The sequence below is a fragment of the Cariama cristata genome, unplaced genomic scaffold, assembly GCF_000690535.1.
Source record: "Cariama cristata isolate BGI_N322 unplaced genomic scaffold, ASM69053v1 scaffold10811, whole genome shotgun sequence".
Lineage (NCBI taxonomy): Eukaryota > Metazoa > Chordata > Aves > Cariamiformes > Cariamidae > Cariama > Cariama cristata.
The window spans coordinates 1-23,521 of record NW_009597539.1 but is presented as its reverse complement, the minus strand read 5'-3'; the positions used below and the strand labels follow the sequence as shown (position 1 = coordinate 23,521).

General features: G+C 40.5%; 1 protein-coding gene across 1 annotated transcript in view; it reads right to left on the bottom strand.

Moving 5' to 3' along the window:
* Nucleotides 1-15,312, bottom strand: part of LOC104168360 (centrosomal protein C10orf90-like) — a gene marked incomplete at its 3' end in the record, with an annotated part of 35,053 nt that extends 19,741 nt beyond the window's left edge. Inside the window, exon 1 of the mRNA XM_009708929.1 lies at nt 15,147-15,312. Within this exon, the coding sequence (XP_009707231.1) occupies nt 15,147-15,312 (166 nt within the window). The remainder of the gene's footprint in view (nt 1-15,146) is intronic.
* Nucleotides 15,313-23,521: the final 8,209 nt, after the last annotated feature.

Here is a 23,521-nt window from a genome sequence, read left to right as displayed (position 1 = left end):
TCCATCAACACCAGAATAGAACAACACAGCTAATGCTTTTAAAGCTGAGAGAGTTTTCTTGTTGTTTTTTTCTTTTTCTTTTTTTTTTTTCTCCCCATCTAAAAGCTGAAGAGAAGTTGGTTATAAAAGCCTCTCTCTTTGGACAGAGTGGAAAGGGAGAGTCTCAGGTAAAAAAAAAGGAATAATTGGAAAGAACAGTCAAGAAAAGGAAGGCTGCATTTATACATGGAGCATAAAAATAGCAACTGAAGCAACAGCAAGTGTGTGAGTTTGAATAAGAATACATAGCATAGGAGCGCCAAGTAATCCAGAATGCCTGCTTCTTTTTTAAAGAGTTATTGCTATCACAGACATCTCAGAAATATGATAGGATTAAGATAAATCAGTGGACACTATGACAAACTAAACAGTATAAATTATATAGAAATGACAGAAGACCAGGCTGACAAAGGAGCAGAACCAAGAACCACAGAAAATATACAGTAAACTAGGTAAATAAACAAAATACACACAGTAGTACCTCAAAATCCCCTTAAACTCAATTTCCATCCTAAACTAGCAGAAGTATACCAAGAACCAATGTTTTCCCGGAATGGTCCTGAAAGGGGACCGTTACTGCAGAACACCGACACTAAATAAGTTGGGACTTGCCAGCAAAGGTCACGGAAGCAGCAATATGGTAAAGATCTACCAAAATCACAAACATAAGATGCATAGGAAGAGATATGAGGAGACGTGAAACTACTGGGTAGATATATGCACGTTAGAAGATATTTCTTCTGCACAACACATCATTATACTGTGAACCTAAATGACCAGAATTAGGATAACGATGTAACTGGATCCTTGCTCTGACCCAGCGTTGCTATTATGTTCTCATCACAAGGTCTTTATAAAAAGACACTGTGAGCATCCTTTAGAAATACAAGGAAAATTAGACCTTAAGAAATAATGCAAAGGTGGTTTTGTTTGTTTTTTTGTTGTTGTTGTTGTGGGTTTGGGGTAGGATTTTGCTTGTTAGGTTTTTTTGTTTGTTTGTTTGGGTTTGGTTTTTTTGTTTGTTTGTTGGCGGTTTTTTTGGTTGTTTTTTTTTTTTTTTTTTTTTTTTTTTTTACAGACCAGATTTTTTTTGCTGATATTCAAAGCCATAATGATGGTAAACTCCTATAGACAGCTAAATGGTATACTCTAAGTGTTCATGAACAGGAACAACTGCAGTGTTTTACTGTAAGATGACACATCTGTGAGATTAACCCATCTTTCACATAAAGACAATCTGCAAGAAAATTCTACCCTTTCCAAGGAGTAAATTGTTCAAATAACTCCATTATGCAATTATTTTAGTATGTATAAATTGCAAAAACCACAACAAAAGGAATTCATAGCTGCTCTTCTCCTTGACGTATGTTTACAGAGGAATTCAATAAATTAACAAAACAGAAACAAGTTTAGAGGTTCTACTTCAAACTTATTTGTGCCAAAACAACATGCACTGGGCTGAAGAAGAAAACTCTGTTCTAAAATAAAAGCTAAGCTGTTCATTGAAAAACAAAGGGGCACATTCAAGGCTTTTGCCCATCCCATATTATGGGAGGATACTCTAGAGAGCAAGGTCATAAGTTCCATTGCTTCCTAACAGCAACACAGGCTATGACAGATTTATTGTAAAGACTTGTCAGCAATAGCAGTGAGGTCACCGTGCCCCAATAAGCAGAAAGCGTTCATCTACCTGTAACCCTATTACAGTTGCAGGCCAAACATTTCCTTACCCAACCCTTTGGCTTGGGAAAACATGTATTTAGCTTATAAAGCCGTAATTCTGCATCAACATTCAGCTAATTAGAGGTTTACTGTCATTAATTTAGATAATATACATTCATCTTACAAAAATAGCCGCTAGCAGCTTCTTTTAATTTAACCTTTCTTTTAGCCTTCTTTTTTTACTGTCACACAACTAGCAATTCAGTTCTCACAAATGACCTCCCGTGCCACAATCGTACCGTAACAATCAATGGCAGAAAATTCATAAAACAGATTAAATTCTACAGCATCCACTTTGATGTATTAGTAGAATTTGTTCCCTTTAGCTGCTCAGAGTTAATCTTTGATTTTTAGCTGAGTGCACTGCATTGGAAAGAGTAAACTAGGGACACATCGTATTTTTGTTACTTACACAGCTGTAATGGAAATGGAGCCACAGCATCCATTGCAGTAAAGATAACTTTCAAAGATTTTTGCTGTTTATCTCTGTTATCTCACTACTTAAAGCAATATATGAGGAGGAACTTCCCACGACAAAGCATTTCTGTATAAAATTTGAGACTATTACATTATACTACAATGATTACAGTTTCCTACCTGGTGTCACACCATGCCAGAACCAGGCAGAGATGAGGATCATTTTCCCACGAAGCTTTAAAGGTGGCAGATAATGCCAAAGTAAGAAAAGTAACTCCATCACTGCAAATCACATAACATGTTTTGTTCAACTTATAATTATTATTCACCATTTAAATTAAGGATTGCAAAGGAAATTCATTCTGAGCTTTCCCCATTTCTCTCATACTCACAATTTGGCTAATGAACCAAGAAACCAATTAGTGAAACATCTCAATTTATAGCAGGTTGTGGTAATCTTTAGGCAGGGCACAGTTAAAACTCCTGCACTGTGAAAAGAAGACTTTTCATTTTCAGAAACAGCACTGGGGAGTTAATGAGCCCTCTTAATACAAAGCATCAGTGATGGCACAATTTGCCCAAAGATGGACACCTCACCTCTCCCCAGCAGCACCTGCCAGGAAGCAGCAAAATCTGGGTGAAATCTCGACGCAAATACATCTCACACTGTAGAGACAAGAAAACCGAGAGGTTTGAGGGTTCAAAGAGGGGAGGCAGAGGAGCCAGTGCTCAAACCAGCTAATGGGGAGGGCATATCACAATTCCCACCTTCTTCCCAGCTGCTGGGATCCACAGATCAAGCCCACTCCATCACGTCAGCTGTGTCAGCTAACTTCTCTAGTTATAAGTAAATAGCTCATTAAAGGGCTATTACAGGGGGGATGGGCTCTAGACCTGAGATTCAGAAGTGTATTTCCCCAGTTCCCAGAACAAACCCATTAGCCAGGCAGGAGGGTGGGCCAGGTAAAACAACAGAGTGTTCACGGGATAAAAGAAAACACATAAAGGAATCAGGGAAGCAATCCACTGCTTAAAGGAATTCTTTGCTCCAGGGACTGCTCATGCATTTTGCCCTACAAAAAGTACTTTAATAAAGTACGTTAAAAAGTAAGAACCAAGAACTGCAGCCCAGACATTCCCTTCTGCTGCTGTAAAACCAACATAGGTGGCTCGAAGCTCTGTAACACAGAATACACCCTTGTTTGCTAAACCACATTTCTTCCATGGGCTTTCCATCCTACTACCACCTGTTTCTTAACATTGTGTTATCACCCTTGGTTAAAGTGATTAAAGATATATGTTCTGTACCAGAAAAGCACGTGTGCACAAGTGCAAGACATGTATCAATTGCTTCTTCCTCTATTAAACCATTTCAAATCCTAACACGCCTACCTAGGACCCCAAAATATTTCCCATCTCCCAAGCTTTCCGCAATACCACCCTTAACATCCAGAAATCAAATCCAGTCCCACCTCTTCATGCATCAGCCTAAATGCCTTGCAGCTAATTGGGGTAAGTGTCTCGGAGGGGGAGCTCACCTGAGCTGGAAGAAGGGTAGACTCGTAGGGGTACGGCAAGGACCTCTACAAAATAGGGATATTTTTTTGAGGTACTACCTGCATGCAGGCATTTTTCTCATGCAGCTTGGTTAAGTACTTCTACAAAGGCATTTGGGAGCAACTCATGCAGTATTCTAGTAGCAATATGGTGTGCACTTCAGTTTGGGAATTCCAGGTTTAGCGGAATTTCATTTCACCAGGAGAGCACTTCCAAGGATGATCTTCTGTCGATACCCTTTCTTGCCATCAGCCTGTGCAACCCCAGTTGGGAAAGGAGAGAAGTAAGAGAAGGGAAGCACTTCTACTGGAAGCGGAGCCTGCCTGGCACATGCACATTTAATGAGTCCCAGAATTGGACACAATTCAGAAGTTGTATATAGACAGACACAGATCGCTACAAACATGAAGTGCAAGAAATAATTTGAACTACTCAAACATTATTGAGCTGCAATCAACTAATCACTTAGGAAAAAACCCAAGAGTCACAACAGCTTAATGTAAACAACTTTTCAGCATGCAAGAATAGGCAAAAAGGAAAATAAGTATTAGGCTGCATAAGGAACAGAATGGATTATGGAAAATACAGTAGCACTAAACATGATCTAGTGGCATGCTACAGTACTGTGTCTACTACTGGTTCTCATCTGTAAAATTTTAAAGGGATCTAAGTTGTTTAGCTATATCTGTTATTTTTAGCCTTTATGTACAAGGTGATCTTATAGCGAGAATCTGGGTATGGGCAATAAATATGGGAGACTTTGTTTTTTAAACTCAGTTCATCAATAACCACAACTTTGCCAAAAAAATATTTAATTCAAATTCAAATAAGAATTCCCATAAGGAACAGAATGGATTATGGAAAATACAGTAGCACTAAACATGATCTAGTGGCATGCTACAGTACTGTGTCTACTACTGGTTCTCATCTGTAAAATTTTAGAGGGACCTAAGTTGTTTAGGTATATCTGTTATTTTTAGCCTTTATGTAGAGGTGCTCTTATAGCGAGAACCTGGGTATGGGCGATAAATATGGGAGACTGTTTTTAAACTCAATGCATCAATAACCACAACTTTGCAGAAAAAAATATTTAATTCAAATTCAAACAAGAATTCCTCTGAGGCTTGGGCTCAATTCGATGCTAGGTGGTAGAAGTCAGCCACTTCCTTTTTCCTTAGAATAGTAAAGAAAAAGGAGAATGAACTTGACTTTATTTACTGCAATGGTAATGTTATGAGAAGCATGAGACTTGGTAATTGAGTCAGGAGTAGAAATGGAAGTCTCCTGTGACAGCCTGTAATTGTCAGAGCTCCAGTTAAATTCAGCAGACACAAATTCAAGTAATATTTCGAATGCCTGGGTAGTACCTGTATCACACCTGGCCTCAGGACCTCTAGAGATTTGCTTCTCACTGCATTTTGGTCCCTCCATTTTAATCCAGTAAATATTAACCAGAAAACTCTATGGGTAATTCTCCACTTCATGCTGCAAATATTTCATATATAAGTGCATAAAAAAATTCCATCCCCTAGCAACTGCAAGATTCCTGCTTGAAACGGTGATGGGAAAGATGGGGCTCCAGGAATGTTAGAGTCAAGCAAGGATTCTGTGGGTGTGAAATTGTTGGCGATTATGGCTGCTCACTGGCTGCACATGTTTTTGCTGAACGCGTTCAGATTTACTCTGGAAATTGGCCTGAAGTATTACGGAATTCTGGGAGCAGTGATTAAAATAAACGGTGTTCAAGACACGTGTACTGCAGAGAGACTCTCGAGTCCAAGGAGAGCTCTGCACGAGCGGGAAGCATCAGCCACCAGAACAACAACAAATTAAAAGAAATGAATTGTCTTGGGAAATATTATTGCTGGTTTCTGAAAATAACCTAAAACGCAGTTGCTACCTGAGGAGAACAAAGGGGAAGAAAAACAACATTAAAAGTAATAAAGCGGAACTCGGATGCGAGTAAGAGGCAGAGCAGCTCACTGAAGATTCAGACAGTAAATGAGCAGAGATGATTAAGTCATTACACAGTAACCGGCCATGGTCATCTGTCGCTGGAAAGGTTGGAAAGGCAGTCCCAGCATATGAGAAAACGCCCCTTGCTCCATCTTTCCGTAGCTGCTTCTCCCAGACCCAGAACAGGACCGCGTTTCCCAGCCTGTAACATGCAGACAGTAGCACAAGTCTCCTTGCAGCTCGCTGAGCTATTCCTCAGGTTTCTCCCCCCTGGCTCTTTCTGACCTTTTTGCTCCCCGAGCTGGATGAGCTCCTGGAAGGAGCCACCAAAACACCTCTTTAACTCTGCACAAGCCTATCAACCCCACCTTCAGCCCTCTTTCCTTGGATGCTTCCCACAAGCGTTCCCTGTGCAGTCCCGCTTGTTCAGGGAGAGGTTTGCAGGTAATACCCCAATTTCGGAGTCACAGACTTGCCCCGACCAGGCACTGCAGGAGCCGTGGTCCTGCCCCGTTGCAGCCCTTGCACCCCATGCCAGCCTCACGGTGTGAAAGCAGCAGAGGCAATGCAAGAGGGGGCCCTTGTCACCGCCTCCTGATGAGCCCCGAGCAAGAAGAGACCCCCTAGTTTTACAGAAGAGAGCTCAGAGACCCATTTACAAGCTCTTTTATCTTTCCACCTGCAAGAGAAAAGGGACCTGCGGTGGCGTTTGGCTCGCACTCTCACATCCTCCTCCCACGTACAACAACCAAGTCAGCCCACGTTTCCCACAGGAGAGAAGTACATGAAAGCGATTGCCAATAGCTCAGCTGCTGGTGGAAGGCTGTGTGCTGCCGAGGGAGGTTTTGGCTTTGGACAGCACGGCAGCGTAGAAATTGCCATCAACCACACAAAGATGAGTCGAGAGACCAACGTAGATTGCTGGCCAACAAACTTCGTCTCCTGCCTTCCATGGAGGATGCAAAAAGAAGATCAAACCTTATTTGATGATCTCATGTTGCTACTGTGAATGTGGCTATCAAGGAGACGATACGAGCGTGATTGTATTAGGGATGACCGCCTGGACCACGGTTGAATTTTGCACTTAGGGCATGGCTTCAGGCCTCTGGGTGAGGAACAGAAGGTCTTTCTCCCAAACATAACAGTACTTATCCTTTGAGCACAGAAGTGTCTTTCTGCTATCTTACTTGTAACCTTTAGATTAATTTACCGTTCTGAAATGCTTGTAGGTAACACCATGACAGTTTCCTTTTAAAGAGATTTATTTTACAGCTGCATTGCTGGTTTGTATTCTAAAATCTCAGCTATGAGATTCCACGGCTTTTGGGGGGTCTTTGGGATTAATCTATTAAACTTCTGTTTCTCAGACTGTACTACCTGCTTTTTTCAGTCATCCTGCTATAAGGAATTTCTCCAAGAAGGTGATCTTTCCTCTTGCTCACCATATCTTCGGCAGAAAATGCATGTCAGCTACCTAATTAAATATAGTTGTATTGTACATCAAATATCAGTAATAATAAGGCAGTAATTTTATGTCTACCGTAAGAGCAAGCTGCAATATATATCATATCTGTAATATATCACTGAGATAACAATTTGATGCAGCTGTGCTTTTAAATCTTTGCTTGGCAGTGTGACTAGCAAGCACCAGGGTCTGGCAAGTAGTTTTCGGGAAAGAGGATACTGTCATGATGAAGACAAGGATCCTCCTCCATGCACTTTCTCAAAGATGATGCAAAGCCTTGACTGCCTATGGAGCAGCCCATGGAGCCACAGCCCAGGCAGCTGCTCTGCTCCTAGGCCCAGCTTTTACCGTCTTTTTTTACCAGCACTCAACTCAAAGTGCCCATGTGCTGTCCTTCCCTGGGTTTCTCCCCCAGTCGCATTTCCAGTGCTCCAGCACGGCGATGTCCTCAGCTCTCTGCTCCTCCTCTGGATCTCCAGAGTATTATAAACTCTCCTTTTCTGCATTCTACATCAACTGGTACAATATAAAGAAAAACTCTGCTCACACGTGCCTTGTATGAGTATGTTTTGGGTAAGGCATGCTTATGAGTACGTCAGAAACTGCTATTTTTTCTCCACTTTGCAGTTTCGTTAATATGAACAATTCAACTTCTATGCTGATTGAATACTAGTGTATCCCAGCATTTCAAGATCTAATCTAACTTAAAACACCTTATGTTTTTAGATATCCTTTTTTTTTTTTCCTCCCAAAGGATTCCAGTGTTTTTCACAAGCTGCAATCATAGACTGATTAGAATTAAACCCTTTCTGGAGTAGTCAGTAGAAGGCATACTGATAACTTGTCTTCACTACCCGTTTCAGTGGAGCAACAGAAGGAAATCTTAGCTAAGCAAGACAGCTAAATGTCAACCAATAGAGGAAATCTGTGGGATGCTCAAAATGCTGTAAATGTAGCCAGCGGTTCTTCTAAAGTCCAGAGAAGTAAATAAAGATATCTTCTGTGAACAAAGTTTAAAAAGTGTACTCTTTTGGAGCATGCCAAATCTAATACCTTGTTCATCAAGTTATGATCTCTACCAGATGCATAATACCTACAGTTCTTGACGACCCACTCATTTTCTACCACCAACATCCTTAAGTCCAAAAATGGTCAAGAAAAGAAGGAAAATAAATATTAAGTGTCTACAAGCAGAGGTGGCCTCCTAGAAATTGTCAGTACCCATGGCCAGGTTCACTTGGGCGCTGGAGGATGCAACCACAAGGCTCACATTCATCTCCATTAATATTTTTAGCCGAAGCTTAAAGAACAGTAAAACAAACTAAGCTGTAAGAGAAAATACATATTAGCATTTAGATTAACAGTTGTTATCTCCATTTCCCATCACCAGACAACAGTGAAATACATGATGATGGTTTCAGATTTTTTTTTTCAAATAGGTTAAGGGCTCCCTGAATTCAAAGGGCTGGGAAACACTGGCCTGTAAGATAAACGGCACTGGTCCTGACATGTGCTGCATATCCTCAATACATCTGGACTCTAGTTAGAATTAAAATTCATATTGCAGTAGTAATTAAAAGACAGAACTAGGTCATGAGCTGTTGTTCAAGGCAATATGCAGGCAAAGAAAGAAAAAAAAAATTCCCGAAGCAATCAGTATTTGCCCTAAAAATTTCAGCATTGAGAAATTCAGAAATATGGGATAATAAAAAGAGGAGGATACAATAGGAAAATAACAATTTGGGTGATTTAGCTATACGCTCACCTTTTCACCAAGCAAAGGCTGTTACCACAAGTCATTTCTCATTTGCATTATGACAACTTAATTTTAAGGAAAGGAGAAGGAAGGGTTGAACTGGCAATGCTCAGCACCCACCAAACATCTAACGCTCGCAGGTGTGCTTGGCCCTGTACACACGGGCTGGTGCTGCATGGGTGATACAATTCTTTATACGTACTTACAGCATTGTTTGCAAGAGTCATTTCTGCGGCTGGAAGATTTTTATAAAAGAAACCATAGCAACCTTCTTAAATCTATGTGCGTTCTGGTACGCAGCTTTTTCTTTTCTGCCATTAAGTTCTGTATCTCCATCCAACTATTTTATTCTATATGGAAAGGATTGTATGAGAGACATACCCACAATGCACTCTATGGTATATCATACTCAGTGTGACAACGCACATTGTATTATCTACATCCAATTCTAGATGTGGAAAGGGAGAATGAAATCACGTTGCTTCAATGCCTTTGCGCTGAGAAATCTTGTGCTGTTATTGCAGGTCAGGATGGAACCTCACCGCAGACTGCTCTTCTGGTTTTGTAATACTGCACAATATTCTTAATGAAGGTGAGCACCCGCCTTCCATTTAATGGGTGTTTCATTTTCATTTACTTAGTCACATGAGCAAAAAGATGGTTGAACGAAATCTTAGCAAAGGGAGAGCCAGCCACGTAGTTGTTGATTAAACTTTGCTCTCAGTATAATTTAGCCTAAAGGTGATCTGTTAACAAAAGCTGACTGCACAGGAAAAAAAGTACCCTCCTTCTCTAAGATTTTGCAGGGGAACTTTGCCTGTTAAAGTCTGATACTATTGAAAAAAAATATTTAAAAAGCCATAATTTTAAATGCATTTCCAAAATAGCCCTCACTACACACAAGAACTACAATGGGTAGGATTGATTTACATATACACTCATCCGACAGCTGGGGATGTATTTGTTTCATCTACGTGGCCAAAATGCCGGATGCGAGAAGAGCTGTACCAGCATTGCACTGGTGACACGGAGAGTAGAGGGTTCCTTCTCAGCATCCAAAAAGCATCAGTTGGCAATTTCAGAAGAGCTAGTAGGCAGATTTGCAGAAAGAACCTGTCCATGTGCGGCCATGGGCTCTGTCTTGCCCTTGCTTCCCCACAGGGACTTCCGAGCCAAGCCATGCAAGATATCTCCCCAGCTTACCCAGCTGTTGTCTACTCAACCTCCCAGCTTTATTTTACATGTATGCAGCTCTAGGATACACTAGAAGTCTAGATCAATAGAAATAGAAAAATAAATGCAATCAAAGAAATTCAAACAGATAGATTTGAAACACTCCCAGAAGTGCTCCACACCACCCACGAAGACTGCAGCTAGCATTGCCTTCTGCTCAGTCTTCTGCTGTTAAAAACACTTCTTTTTTTCCCCCCATATGTTTATCGTGGGCTATACTACAGGTACAAGGGAAATCGTATCTATATTCTTTTGATTCAATTCTTCATCTTCCAAAAGATGGCCAAAATAACTGGCAATAGCTAATTTTGTCACTGTTTATTGTATGTTTGTTCTGCATCATTACATCCTCTGTCCTTTATAAAGCCCATACTGATGGTCATTAATCATCAGGAAAGGTTTATATAAAAGGCAGCAAAGATATTTTTAGTTGTTTGTGATACATCCCTATGGAGGATCCTAATTATTAATGGTAACAGACCATCAACAGGTCAGGATACAGCACTCAGTGAGAGGCTGCACATACTTTGCAGGGAGTAGAGGAAAGATTATGAATGTTCAAAGTGGATAGTGGTCATTGCCATATGCCCAACAGTAGTTTACACTGAGTTTTCCCAGTTGCTCCTGGTGAACTGTCAGGTTCAAGCTGGCATGTTACACCGTCACACAACCATGATTAATGCATGTTGCACATCACCCATGGAAGTCTGAGACAGATTTGGGCCTGGGACCACACACACAGGATTGAGCGTGACTGTCCTCTGCTAACCTCTCCTTCTCTGGAGGGTACATAGACAGAAATGTCACATGAAACAAGAGCGATGTTGTACGAAAAGAACATTCTTGAAACATGCCCTGGGGAGATACTAGCTTGGGGTTGGGCTGGACCGCAAAGAGGGTAAGGACTGGTGCTCCTCTGGGCCTGGCTGCTCTCAGACACAGAACAGGATTTACAGCAAAGGAACACATGGAGAACAAGTGAAAACCATTATTTTAAAAAGTTCACATGTGTTGCAGTTTTATCTGCGCTGCTGTCGTACTTAATACATATAGTCATACCAGCTCAGCTCTTCCACTTAGAAACCACTAGGCAGCTACTAATAAGCATAGAGTTAAGGTATTTATATTGGTTTAGTCTTTTGTTAAGATTAAAAACCAAACTGAGTCACCCACAATGTCCTGTGGTTCCCTTCTGCTGGAGACTGTTCCCTGGTCACGCCTGTGGCACTGCTGTCCCCAAGGTACTACATACAGCAAATAAGGCAAGTCCCATCACAAGGGCATGTTGGACTCCGGGACGCGTCCCCTGCTCCAGGCTCTGCTCTGCAGCCAGCGATCACATCGTGCTGACGTTAGCTGACGTTTGCTACGTGGCTGTAAGCTAGAGGACCAGTAAAGTAAGCGGTTGAGGTTGAGCCACTGCTTGGTTTTCCCAGGGCCACGCTCCCAGACCTTGCCCAATCTGCACGCTGGCTTTTCCAGTCTTTCCGCTTTCTCTGCCAACAGGCTCCCAGACAGCTGCAAAACAACAGCTAGAAAGTGTCCTGTACCCGTACTTTAAAACTTGCCTTTTATTTCGTGTACTACTTGGGCTTAGAACTGGAGGTTGGTGTTGTTCAAGTATCTTAGCTCGGCGTAACTACTATTTATGCAAGCTTTGCCATGGAAAACCTAAGTATGAAACCTCAGCACGCTTCCACACTGATGCAGCAAAGTCCATCAACCATAGCGATGCCCGCAGCCAGGCAGAACAGCACTGCCTTTGTGTCACCAACCCCAAAGAGGAGCAAAACACATCTTACACAAAGGAGGGAATGCTCCCAAACCACAAAGAACCTGCTCTTACCATCACTCGCAGCGTGCACACTCATAGCTTTGCTCTCACAGAGCTTCTAACCTCGGGAAATAGTGGAGACAACACATCCCCCTGCCCTCTGCCTTGGGTGGGAAGCAGGGAGACACGGACATCCTCTGATGCAGACAGAGCTGAGAATGACACGTCAGTGATTACCAAAAACACCTCTTGTTGTACCTAGCTTCTATGCAGAAAGAAAATAAAACAGGCTGCTCCAAACCACCACAGACATGATTTTTAATACAAAATTAGCTGAACCATTCTACAGCACTTTTTTGGCCCAGTTTTAAAAACTTTTCAATAAATTTGCACGAACAGCCACCTCTAAAATTTGCAACAGGTAGTAAAAATTAAAACAGGCACCTGACCTCTGCTCATTGCCAGAAGGGGGTACTTAAACAAAAATAGCTGCGTGTGACTTTTTTTTTTTAAAAATAATTCAACAAAGGAGAACAGATGTAGAAAAAAGTACTCTCAAAACCGTGGTTATAAAGTTCAAGTTAACGTGCAACCAATGCTTGTGGGGTTCTCCAAGGATTAGGAATTGACCCTGATGGGTAGAGGCCAGGGGCAGAAAGGGGCTTACCTGGAGAGACTTAATGCTCCTGCAGGGAGTCAGCGAAAGAAATGCTGCTGCCGAGGGCCGCCCCAGTCTCTCCCCCGGCCACAGCCCCCTGTCTGCCCTTCCAGCCTCTTGGCACTGCTCGTTTTATTGCCTCCAGCGCTCTACTGTCCGTAAGAGTGATGTAGCCCCTCTATATGATATCTTTGTGCAAATAGATACTAACAATATTGTATACCTCATCGGCAAACAGAAACCACCAAAATCTTTGCCGTGTAACGAAGCTGATTAAAGAACAAGCAGTTCAATTCTCAATATCTCAGTGCAACCAACAAAAAGCCAACAGGTACTTACTACCAACTTCACTTAAGTTTTGTATACCATCTGGAACCATCTTCTACTGTATTTTTACTTCATTTCTATTTTGGCCCCTTCAGGGTGCACACAAGAGAATATTTCCACAGAGGAAGCATCTTAACACAGATACGACTTCAATGGTTATAAGGTAACGTTCATATCTACACTACCACTGCTGGCATCCAGCATGAACGCAGGTTCACGGCTTGCAGAGCACCAGGAACAGTTCATGACTATTTATACTACTCAACCCCATTGTACCAGAAGCTTTTAAGTAATTAGTTTTCCCTCGTTAACAGATGCACTGCCTGGGGAAGGGCACACAGGTGCTCCCAAGCCCCTTCCTGGATTACAAGGCAGCACTCCATAGGCTTGGAGTGGAAAGCTCAGAAGGGCCAAGCTGGCCTGATGAGGAAAGGGAAACACAACCACAACATTTATACAAACGCGTTATTCCCAAGGCGGAACCACAGGTGTTATTTTGGCAAGATCAGAGACCATAACAGCAATAAAAATATTCACAAGACATTACCACAAACCCCATGTATTTAAGTCAGAAAGATGAACAATATTTATCAACATCACTTTTATGGAGACCCAAATGTACCTTATGAGACCTCAGGCATCACAGTGATTTTTTTGCTGAAGTTGCATCCTATCCTAAAAGGAGCAAAGTTTATACACTTCATGTACCAAAAAGTAATCTATGAACACAGTCAACAGGGTGAGTAGTGCTATTCCACTGCAAGCACACCTCTAACAAAATATGTGGGGTTTGTACCTTCTTACCGACACATCTAATACATTATTCCATTTTTCTCTTTTATACTTTTAGAAGCAAAATAGACGTTCGGTAAAGTCTAATTTAACACTATCACTAATGCATTCAAACACATCGCTAAAAACTGTGTTGCTAAAATTACATTACAGAAAAAACAGGTAAAACAGACACTGTTATCTCCTTGAAAAATATGGGCCTTACGCTACAGTACCTACCGACGTGAGTCTATTGAAACCAACAGGATTACTTACATGAATAAGGATTACTCCCATGATTAAGGAGTGCAGAATTACATCCATTGATTGCATATCTCCTGTTATTTACATATCCTTATTTTCACCTCTTGTTTTTTTTCTGACAACATAGGGCATTTAATTACTGTTAGCACTAGATATCATTATGCTGTACTTTTATCCCTTCAAAATTTGGCTGTCTTTTGGATGTCAAGTAAAATGCTTTTATGATCAAAACAAATAAAGTAGAAGCAGCAGAATCTGGACCATGTAATTAAAAAACAACAAATAAAAAGAGGGAGAGCTCGTTATCCACAATCAAAACTTATTCATGATTCATTTCATATTCATGTTCCTATCCATGGCCTCTGCTCTTGGGAGCTGACTATTTATACCAATTTTTTAACTGTGCCAAGTAGTGAGTTACCTGAGAGTTCTCAGGCAAAGCTGATAGCATCACTACTGGAAAATAAGAAAAATCAGACAAACAATTGAGATAAGTATTTTAGATAGGTATACTGGTAACAAATAATAAACATTGTGATGCTTTGCACCTTATAAACAAGTGATAAGTCTAGCCTTAGTTCATCACTGCCATATGCTTTACATACAAAACATATCTCCTTCCTATCTTTAGAAAAATTGGGTAAGTTACCAATGCTTTTCAACTATTTTATGACACAACAGAATAGTTAATGCATGGTAAGAATGTTATGCAGGTCTCAGTTCCCGTTCCCAACCTAATCAGAAATGTATTTAGCTGAATAAAGAGCAACAACACAAGTTACACTTACAACAGGGAACCAACATTTCTTATGAAAAAATCACACACGTTCTTACAGATTATCCAGTTTGACGCTGAATTACATTAGTCTCAGTTTCGGTTACAAGAAAAGGGACTTGGATCACAAATATATTATATATTTTCTTTTAGTAGTGTGTTACAGGGATTTGAAAATTTAAATAATACAAGTCAATTTAAGAAGGCTTGATAGTAACTTTAGTGTCAGTTCTGCATATACTGTTTATGTATTTTCTAGAGTTAAAAATAAAGATATTGCATGGCTTTTTATGCTTCTTTAAGTCATTTCAAAAGCAAAAAGAACACAGAACATATTTAGAAAGTCTGGTAAAACACTGCACATTATAGTTACAGTAAACTGAAAAGAGCTTACAGGAGGTTCAGAAAACATCAAAAGTTGCACAAACTTACCAAAGCAACCTGTTTTCTTCCAAGAAGAGTAGTTTATGGTCAAGCACATTTGAGTTACAAAAGACTGTGTTTCCGGGGTCCATTTTGCGTAAGGCTTAGCCTGAAAATCCACTCGACTGCGTCGGGCGCAGCAGAGGGATGGAGGTCGTCCCTCTCCAGAAGGCATTTCGGTGCTCTGCGGGGACGGGCGATGGCCCGAGCACAGCCGGGCCAGCCGCCACTTGTTGCAATGGTAACAGGAAAAACCAGGATCTGCCTGCTCGGGCTGCCAAGGCATGAATAATTCATGCCTTCCACCTCCCCGCATTAGCATGCTGCTCAGGCAACTCCAATGAAGCAATTCATTTTGTCCTTTGTCTTCAGGAAAAGCTTGCCGGATTAATGAGGGTTATCTGTGATGATAAAACCTGGGCCTGCTGATGTATTTAGTCTGATTGGTTAGAATTTGTGTCCCTAAATGCAGGTTTTATGGCCAGAATGTAAATTCAGCTGTGCATCCTCAACCTTAGGCAGGTGTGGGTTGTTTGGCTACAACAACATCATCTAGCTACAGCACATGAATGTTTCATTTTCTTGACTTAAATATTGAAGCTGGGCTCTTTGTTTCCGAGTGCTTCTTGAGCAAAGTTAAGAGGAAATCTCCAAGTATGCTGCTCGCACGTGGTTTTGCGCATATTTCTGTAATGGCCTCTTAGATTGTTACATAGCTAACACCTGGCTTCCAAAATGTTTGTGTTCTAAGTACAAGATATGGAAAAAAATCTGCAATGAAAATCAGCAAATTTATAATTCACTTTTTAAAAAAAATAGTCATACATGGCAGTGTTATTTTTAAAAGAAGATTTTGAAGGTGATATCTTTCAATGTGATATTTTAATTTTTATTTAAAGTTTTTAAAATTATTAGCAGTAGTAACATTATTTTCCTCAATGTTTGCCATCTAGAAATCTACAATAACTGAAAATAAAAACAATAAAATAATAATTCTGATTAATTTATCACAAAACTAACAATTGAACACTATGAAGAATTTTTTAATCAATTACCTATGTAGTTTTATAATGCATTATTGGGATGTATAAACACAGATCTTTTTATCATTTTCTCTGATACTGCCAAGAGCAGCACTGGAATATTGTATTAGTTTTGCTATCCATATTCTAAATAGGACACTGGCAAACAAGAGAGCGTAGAAAATCACTGCAGAAATTAATTGAACTTGCTAAGGAAAAAGGTCTTAAAAATACATGATTCAAGCTGGTTTGCTGTCAAAAAGGGTATTGAGAGTTCACTTGACTACAGCGTACAAAGGGCTTTAGAAGGAGAAAATACCTTGGACAGAAGTCCTTCTGAGGTTCATATTTCTAATGGAGAAGGTGATTGCCTGCTACAAAAATCTACTGAGCACACTGGTGACCTCTACATTTCCTAGATACCTTTCTAGAAGGTATACTTTTGCCAAACAAACAACAAAATGTTACTGGACTCAGAACAGGTTTAAAGACCTGAAATGTAGAGAACATAAGAATAAATTCCTTAAAATCCTTCTAGCATTGTATTGTGTTCACGTAGTTGACTGAAGTCTACAGTACATATCTTCCTATCGGTGGTATATAGAGATTTTGGTAATCTTTAAATCAAAAAATCTTGCAATGATTTCCAGATTTCATCCAGAGAGCCATTACATCGTAATGCAAATTAGGCTGATGAACATTTCATGGCAGATTTCATAATGTTTGCTGTGGAGCCTTTCTAGAACAACCCAGGCGGATGCATTTTTCCTCCTGCCATTTTCTCATCATTCCAGTTAAGTCAAGAAAGAAAAACAACTTGGAGCACAAGAACATGAAATAATCTGATTTTTCCTGAGAACTTATAAGTAAAGCTTATTTCTGCCTCTAAGATCCTTATTCTAGACTGTTTTAGACTGAGAAAAGCATAACTTCATTCAGTGTTTGATGTAGATGGGGTTGAATGACTTTTAAGACTTTGTTCACCAGCTTAAAACTGCAGCAGGGACAGAAGAGCTTGTGACAATCTGCTAGATTTTGGCACAAACCAGAATTTGCTGTTTCTTCCAGATTGGAGGTGCGGGAGGGTTTCAAGGTGGTGATTACAGAGATCACTGCTGAGGTCACCCCCTCCTATGATGGACTTCTAACAATAGCCAAAAGATAGGTTTTCACCTGAAATAATGCTATTTCTTCACCTGCACTAAATGTTGACTATGTCCTTCAGGATAAAGGTTAGGCAGAAAGGGAGAAGATAGCCAGACTTATACAGGCCAGCTCAGTCCTTGGATACATTTCCTCGCAGGGTGTACTGAGACCGAATTTGCCCTTCATTCTGTATATATAATGATATCTCTGGCCGCAGCTGTGGAAGGGGATTATGCAGGTCGATATCAGCAGAACAGCTTCAGCAGTAAAGTTGGCATGTCCTGCAACTTCTCTAGAGGTCTCCAGGTAGATGGTGAACAGGAATGAGTGCGAGACGTATAGAGAAAGAAAAAGGAATAGCTGTCTATTGATGCTATGTGAGTTTTGCCTGAAAAATTGATTGACACAGTTGTAGCTCAGACTACCTATTCAGCCAATGTCACGTATGCAAGTCAGTGACAAATTACGGTTGACTGTGCTTGAAAGCTACAGAAACATTAAGTAGCATGAGCAGGAAGATGGGGTTCCTATCCATTGCCATCAAAATATCATCTTTTAGTGCTGTTGACAGTTTAATAACTACTTCTGTACGTTGGAGAGCATTGTGAAGTACTGCCGCTATATTATTAACCTAGGCTGGAACTTTCCTGCAAATGCAGAGCGAAAAACCACACAAATGGATCTTCTGAAATAGTTTAAGATTAAAGGTGTGCTGTTCACAACATGAATGGTATCTCTCTAATTGCATTTCAGGAAAATCCGATAACACTTTAACCCCCAATTACGTTATCATATATTTTTTCAGATCAAATTGATTCCATTCCATTTTAAACATCCAGATGATGGCATTCAGTTCAAATCAAGCATCTTTAATTCCATTTGTTTCCTGTAGGCAGCTGAGATGGGATGTGGATATGGGGGAGCTACACAACCTCCTGTTGACCTGTGAGATACAGTGCATAGTGCTCCAGTGGTGCCTATCAGAGCTACATCCCTTCAGTAAATCTCCACTGCTCACTAAAAACAAGCCTTTATGTAAATGTACATCCATGTATGTAATTCCTTGAAATCATTCCTAGACTATATTAAGTTGCATTATACCTTTGAAATGGTTTGCACGGCCCCAATCTGTCACAGTTTGGAGAAGACGTGTGTAATATCACAAGGATTAAGCATATTATGTAGCTGGGGAGGGACAGAGTGATCATGTGACTATGGAAAAGATTTGGGATTCAGGAGACTGGAGTATGACTGTCTATTGATACCTTTAAATTATCTGTCACTGTAGTTTCTGGTTTCTGTTAAAGCATTGCAGAAAATCGCGAGATGCATGTAGGAGTTTAGTGAATCAATTCTCTGCTCTGCCCATGGGCTGAACCTTCTCTGTTGGCCATCTTTCAGTGTGTCACCTTAGTTTTTTGGCTTTTTTATTGCTGTTCCTTGGCACCATTGGCAGGCCACGTGTTCTCCGCCAAGAGGCCTGTCTACGGCTACCACCTACCCATGGTGGCACCTATCCAAGGTGGCCAAGCTGGCTTCAGGATGAGACACCAAATGATGGTTTTTCTGGCACGTGGCCCCAGGAGGGGCAACGCTGCAGGACGACCGAGGACAACACCATTAACCAGCCCCGGAGGGCTGTGGTAATGGGGCGGCAGACTTGCCAAAGCCAGGATTATGCATTCTGCTGTGACATTATTCCCCATCTGTTTTTTTGAAGTACCAGAAAAACAAAGCATTACAAAAACATCAAGCTGTGAAACGAAAAGTCAAAAGCCAGAAAATTCAAAGTTAATGCTGATTCTTTAACTCAAGTCATTAACTCAGAGGCATGCCTGAAGTCTGGGCAGAAGCCTTAGCTGAACTCTTGCTGGTTTGTGTAACCGGCTTGAAGATTCGCACATCCGAGGGGGCACAGATTCATACATGAATATAGGAGGGGAACAGGGACTGGCTGAGTTAAGAGGCTGGATGCCACTGGTATGGGGAAAAAGAGGGGCAATCAAGAGACAGATATCCTGAGAAATTAGGTAGGGGAAGGGAGGCGAGAGAGGAGATAAGCTCATCCCGGAGACTGGCAGAAAAAGAAAGATTGAGGACACTGACAAATGAGAAACCCAAGAGAGAAGACATGAGTTAAAAGGTGGCCAGGGAAAGAAAGAAGTTCAGACAGGAAAGATAGGGAAGAATTGTGGGGAAAAAAAAAAAACCAAACAAAAAAACAATAAACAAAAGAGAGAGTGAGAGGAGAGCAGCTTGGATAGAGATCTGGTATCGATCCGGCACAAAGATGGGGACTGGAGTGAAAATGGAAGGACGACAACGATCTCTCAGAGGGGAAGAAATGTAATTAGGACTGTGATGGACTGAAGAAGAAAAATCAAGAGGGAAAAAAAAGGCTTACATTTGGTGGCAGTGGACAGAAGAGTCAGGGCATGTTGGATTTGTTCCTCTTTGGTAGCTGGGGTGGAACAGGATTCAAGTCTCCAAACCTCTCTGTCCAGGACACTTTGCATATTGATCCTGCTAGATGAGTCCTGTCCTTAATTTCTGCTTATTATTTCAAAAATTCAAATTACACACAACAAACAGAGAATAAACCAATCATTAAGGCTGCAAATGAAACATCCCAAAGTAAGGAAATTCTAAGAAAACTGAGAAGGGAAGGTTTTTGCAAACCCTGTGATACATAGAGAGAGAGAGATTGCTGTTCTGTTCAAGATCCTAGAGCATTTTGGCTCTTCGAAAATACACACAGCTGGATACTTACATTTAATTAAATAGTTTTTAAGATAACGACTACAGCAGCTTCAGCATAATTCACAATTAAAAGCAATCAAACCCAAAATTCAAAATTGCTCTTATTCAAATGTCTAGCATCAGTAATAGCCTATATAGTTTTCAGTGAAATGGGAGTCATAAAACTACATTCCAGAGTTTACAGTTGTAATAAGTACAGATTTATGGGCAATAAGGAAGTATCTATGTGTACCTTCTTGTGCCTCTCATTTATTATGCTAAAGCTGAGACATCCCCAAAAATGTCTTTAATTAGTCTAAGCACTTAATTTAACAAAACAAGCAGTTTAAACAAATACAAACTACTATTTTCCAGCCACCATGTATATGAAACAACTAATATTTTTGCAAGATTAATAAAGTCACAGGTGATCTTATAACAACCTAATTAAAGCATAATTTAAGCCTGAGAGCAAGGACATTTTTGCATCAGCACTGAGTCAAGGGAAAGAAAATATTATCTGTTAATAAATACCATACTATTGTTTTTGTGTAATTCCTTTGTGTTTGTAATATGTACGAAGACACTTTAGAAAGCAAGTTGCTTTGCTTATAAAGTCATGCAATAAAAGTACTTGTGTAATTTTTCCCTTGAATAAACAAGAACATATTTCCTGCTCCGTCATGTAATCCATGCATTAAGGAAGAACAGTGCAATGATGAGAAAATAATTGAAGTTAGAAAGTCAGGAAAAAATACTGATAAGTGGACTCAGGGGATAGTTTGCTGGCTCACATTTCAGATGCATTACATAAAGTGGCTAAATATTTGTACGGAGTGTAATTAACTTTTTTTCCCCCTATAGTAGAACACGGCATTACAAAATACTGAGCACATTCAACTACACTAAAATGAGTGGGAAACGAAGAGACCCAGCATTTTTCTCAATACAGACCAGAGCCCTTTTGGCTGCAATCCAGTACTGGATCTCTCGCAGGCCCCCTTCGTCACACGCAGACTCAGGCAGTGGTTTTCAAGAGATGAACACGGGCTCAGAATTCCCATTAGTGGACCCAACTGGCAGGCCTAAATTCCCACGGCCTTTTGTAGTCATCTCAAGAGATGATGAAGTTTCTTCAACTTATCGATAGACAATCCAAAAATTGGATTGATGGTAAAAGAAGAAGAGAGTGGCAGTGCAATTTTGCAAAATCACCAAGAAAATGTGGATAGCAAATGTCTCCCCGATAACCATTCATACAGCAACAGCGAGCTGAACTGTGCATTATTTGTCCTCTGGGATTCTGTAGGAATTGTTCCTGCAACGGTTTCTTCCCATCATCATTTACCAAGTTACTTCTATAAACTTCATTTAGATATCATTCCGTGAATACCATTATTTTAAGAATATAAATAGTAACTGGTAACCTCAAATACCTTTCACATGGACTTCAAAATTCTAAACATTGATGAAGTATTGTACTCTAGTTAAGAGTTACTTTCCCATAGCTCTGCTACAACGCAGGTGAAATCTTGGCTCTCAGAGGCAATAGCAGATCTGCCCACACCTTTATAGGTGACCAGACTGTACCAGAAGCTTTACCTGCCCCATCCTTTTAATACCATCCACTCATTACCTAGATATGAGGGCTATCTTTCTGATATCGACCTCCACAATGCCCATCACTATAGGCCTTCATTCTTTGTTTAATCCTTATTGAATAAATCATTAATCATCACCACCTCAGCTAAAGAACAAGATTTTAGAGCTGATGGTAGATAAGAGGCAAGAGAAGTTGCAGTTGCCTTCAGCTGCAGAAGTAGGACCTCAGGATCAACAGCATGGGAGACACACATGCCCAATGCCTCATCTGATGACCACCACCAGAGAATCTGATGGCCAAGGAAGACCCTTGGGGGTCTGCTGGAGGGGGACAAGGAATAAGGGAGGGTGTCTCATATTAAATTTACCGTGAACTGTGCTAAAGGACAACATCATATTCACAGCTATGAGAGAAAAACAGGAGGCTTTGTTTACAAGTGTCCTTAAAACTTGGAGTGAAACATCCCTTCCTTTTTGTTATTAAAAAATAATGCCATCTAAATTCTTCATTATACTTCTCTGTTATTGCAGCAGAGACTATTATGAAGAACTGTCTGTATTGCACAGCCTGGACGGCAGCAATCAGCTGCACAGAGCAACTCTTCTCTACAACAGATACAGCCTACTGCTCAATGATTTGCTTCATGGGCCATTTGTACAAAGAAGCATTTCCTTTTTTTGACTCATTTTAGTTTCTCCCAATATACAGAATAATAAATTGACGTACCAAGTATCTAAATGGAGAAAGCACTTGTAATAGCCTCTATTTCCTCAAATATTTATCTCCCAAACTTTTAAAAAATTTAAACATAAGTTATTTAATTGCTAATAAACCATTTGATATTAATCAGGTTCAAGTAAAACAGAAATATATTTGGTAACTGGCTGTGCTGTTCATGGGTCCTGATTAGCAGTACTGCTGGACTTGGATTATACCTTCATCATTTTATCACCAACAGTTTTAAACAATTCTAAACACTCAACAAAGAATAAAGAGAGGGAGGTGAAGATACGACCTCTCACATAGATGCAACCATTTAATATTTCCTTTGCTTCCCAGAAGCAGTATTAGCCAAGTTTATGAAGAGACAACTCCTACCATTAGTTCACATAATTTGACATAAGCTCCACTGGAGTTAAGAGTCAAATTCTGTGCTTTTTCCTGCACAACATTTCTAAGGTCTTTCTTAGACAAGAAATGTAAGAGTTTTGCTTTTTAACTGCACATTGCAAAGCACTCGTATTGGTTTTGATTAACCTCTGTCTTGGACTATTAGAAATATTTCTCTGACCCTGACAAATCCCAAACCACCTCACTTATAGCCGTCCTTCTTCGCAGATAATTTTTCTGGCTCATTGCTTCAGTCAAATGACTCCTCTGTTTGCAGCCCTCCGCTGCCTGCTCTTCCCTATTGCTTCAAACACAAACTATCACAACGATGCTGATCCCTGCCTCTGCTCCGATATTAACACAGGCTTGGCTGCTGCTGCGTCGTACCTCTCACTTCTGAATTGCATTTCATGCCAGTCTTAATGGACTGAAAGAATTCCCCTCTCAAAATCTAAAAGGAGATCCAATTCCCCTCTTTCAAACCTTCCCTTAAAGGTCACCTCTGCCGTGAGTCCTGCTGAGAAAAAACACCAAATATCTTGATAACGGTCAAGGAACTAAAGCCCCAGGACAGTACTTGTGACCCTCACCGTAACCTTGTATTTCTCTCAGTTTTTATGAGAGCCACCCATATTTTCCCAGCTTTTACTTCGACAGTAAATTCTCTGGCACCGTTACCACATTTCAGTCTCCGTTAAGTGCCTATCCCAATGAGCCGAGACGCCTGGCCGGTACTGCAGTACAGATGGGACCGTGATCCTCAG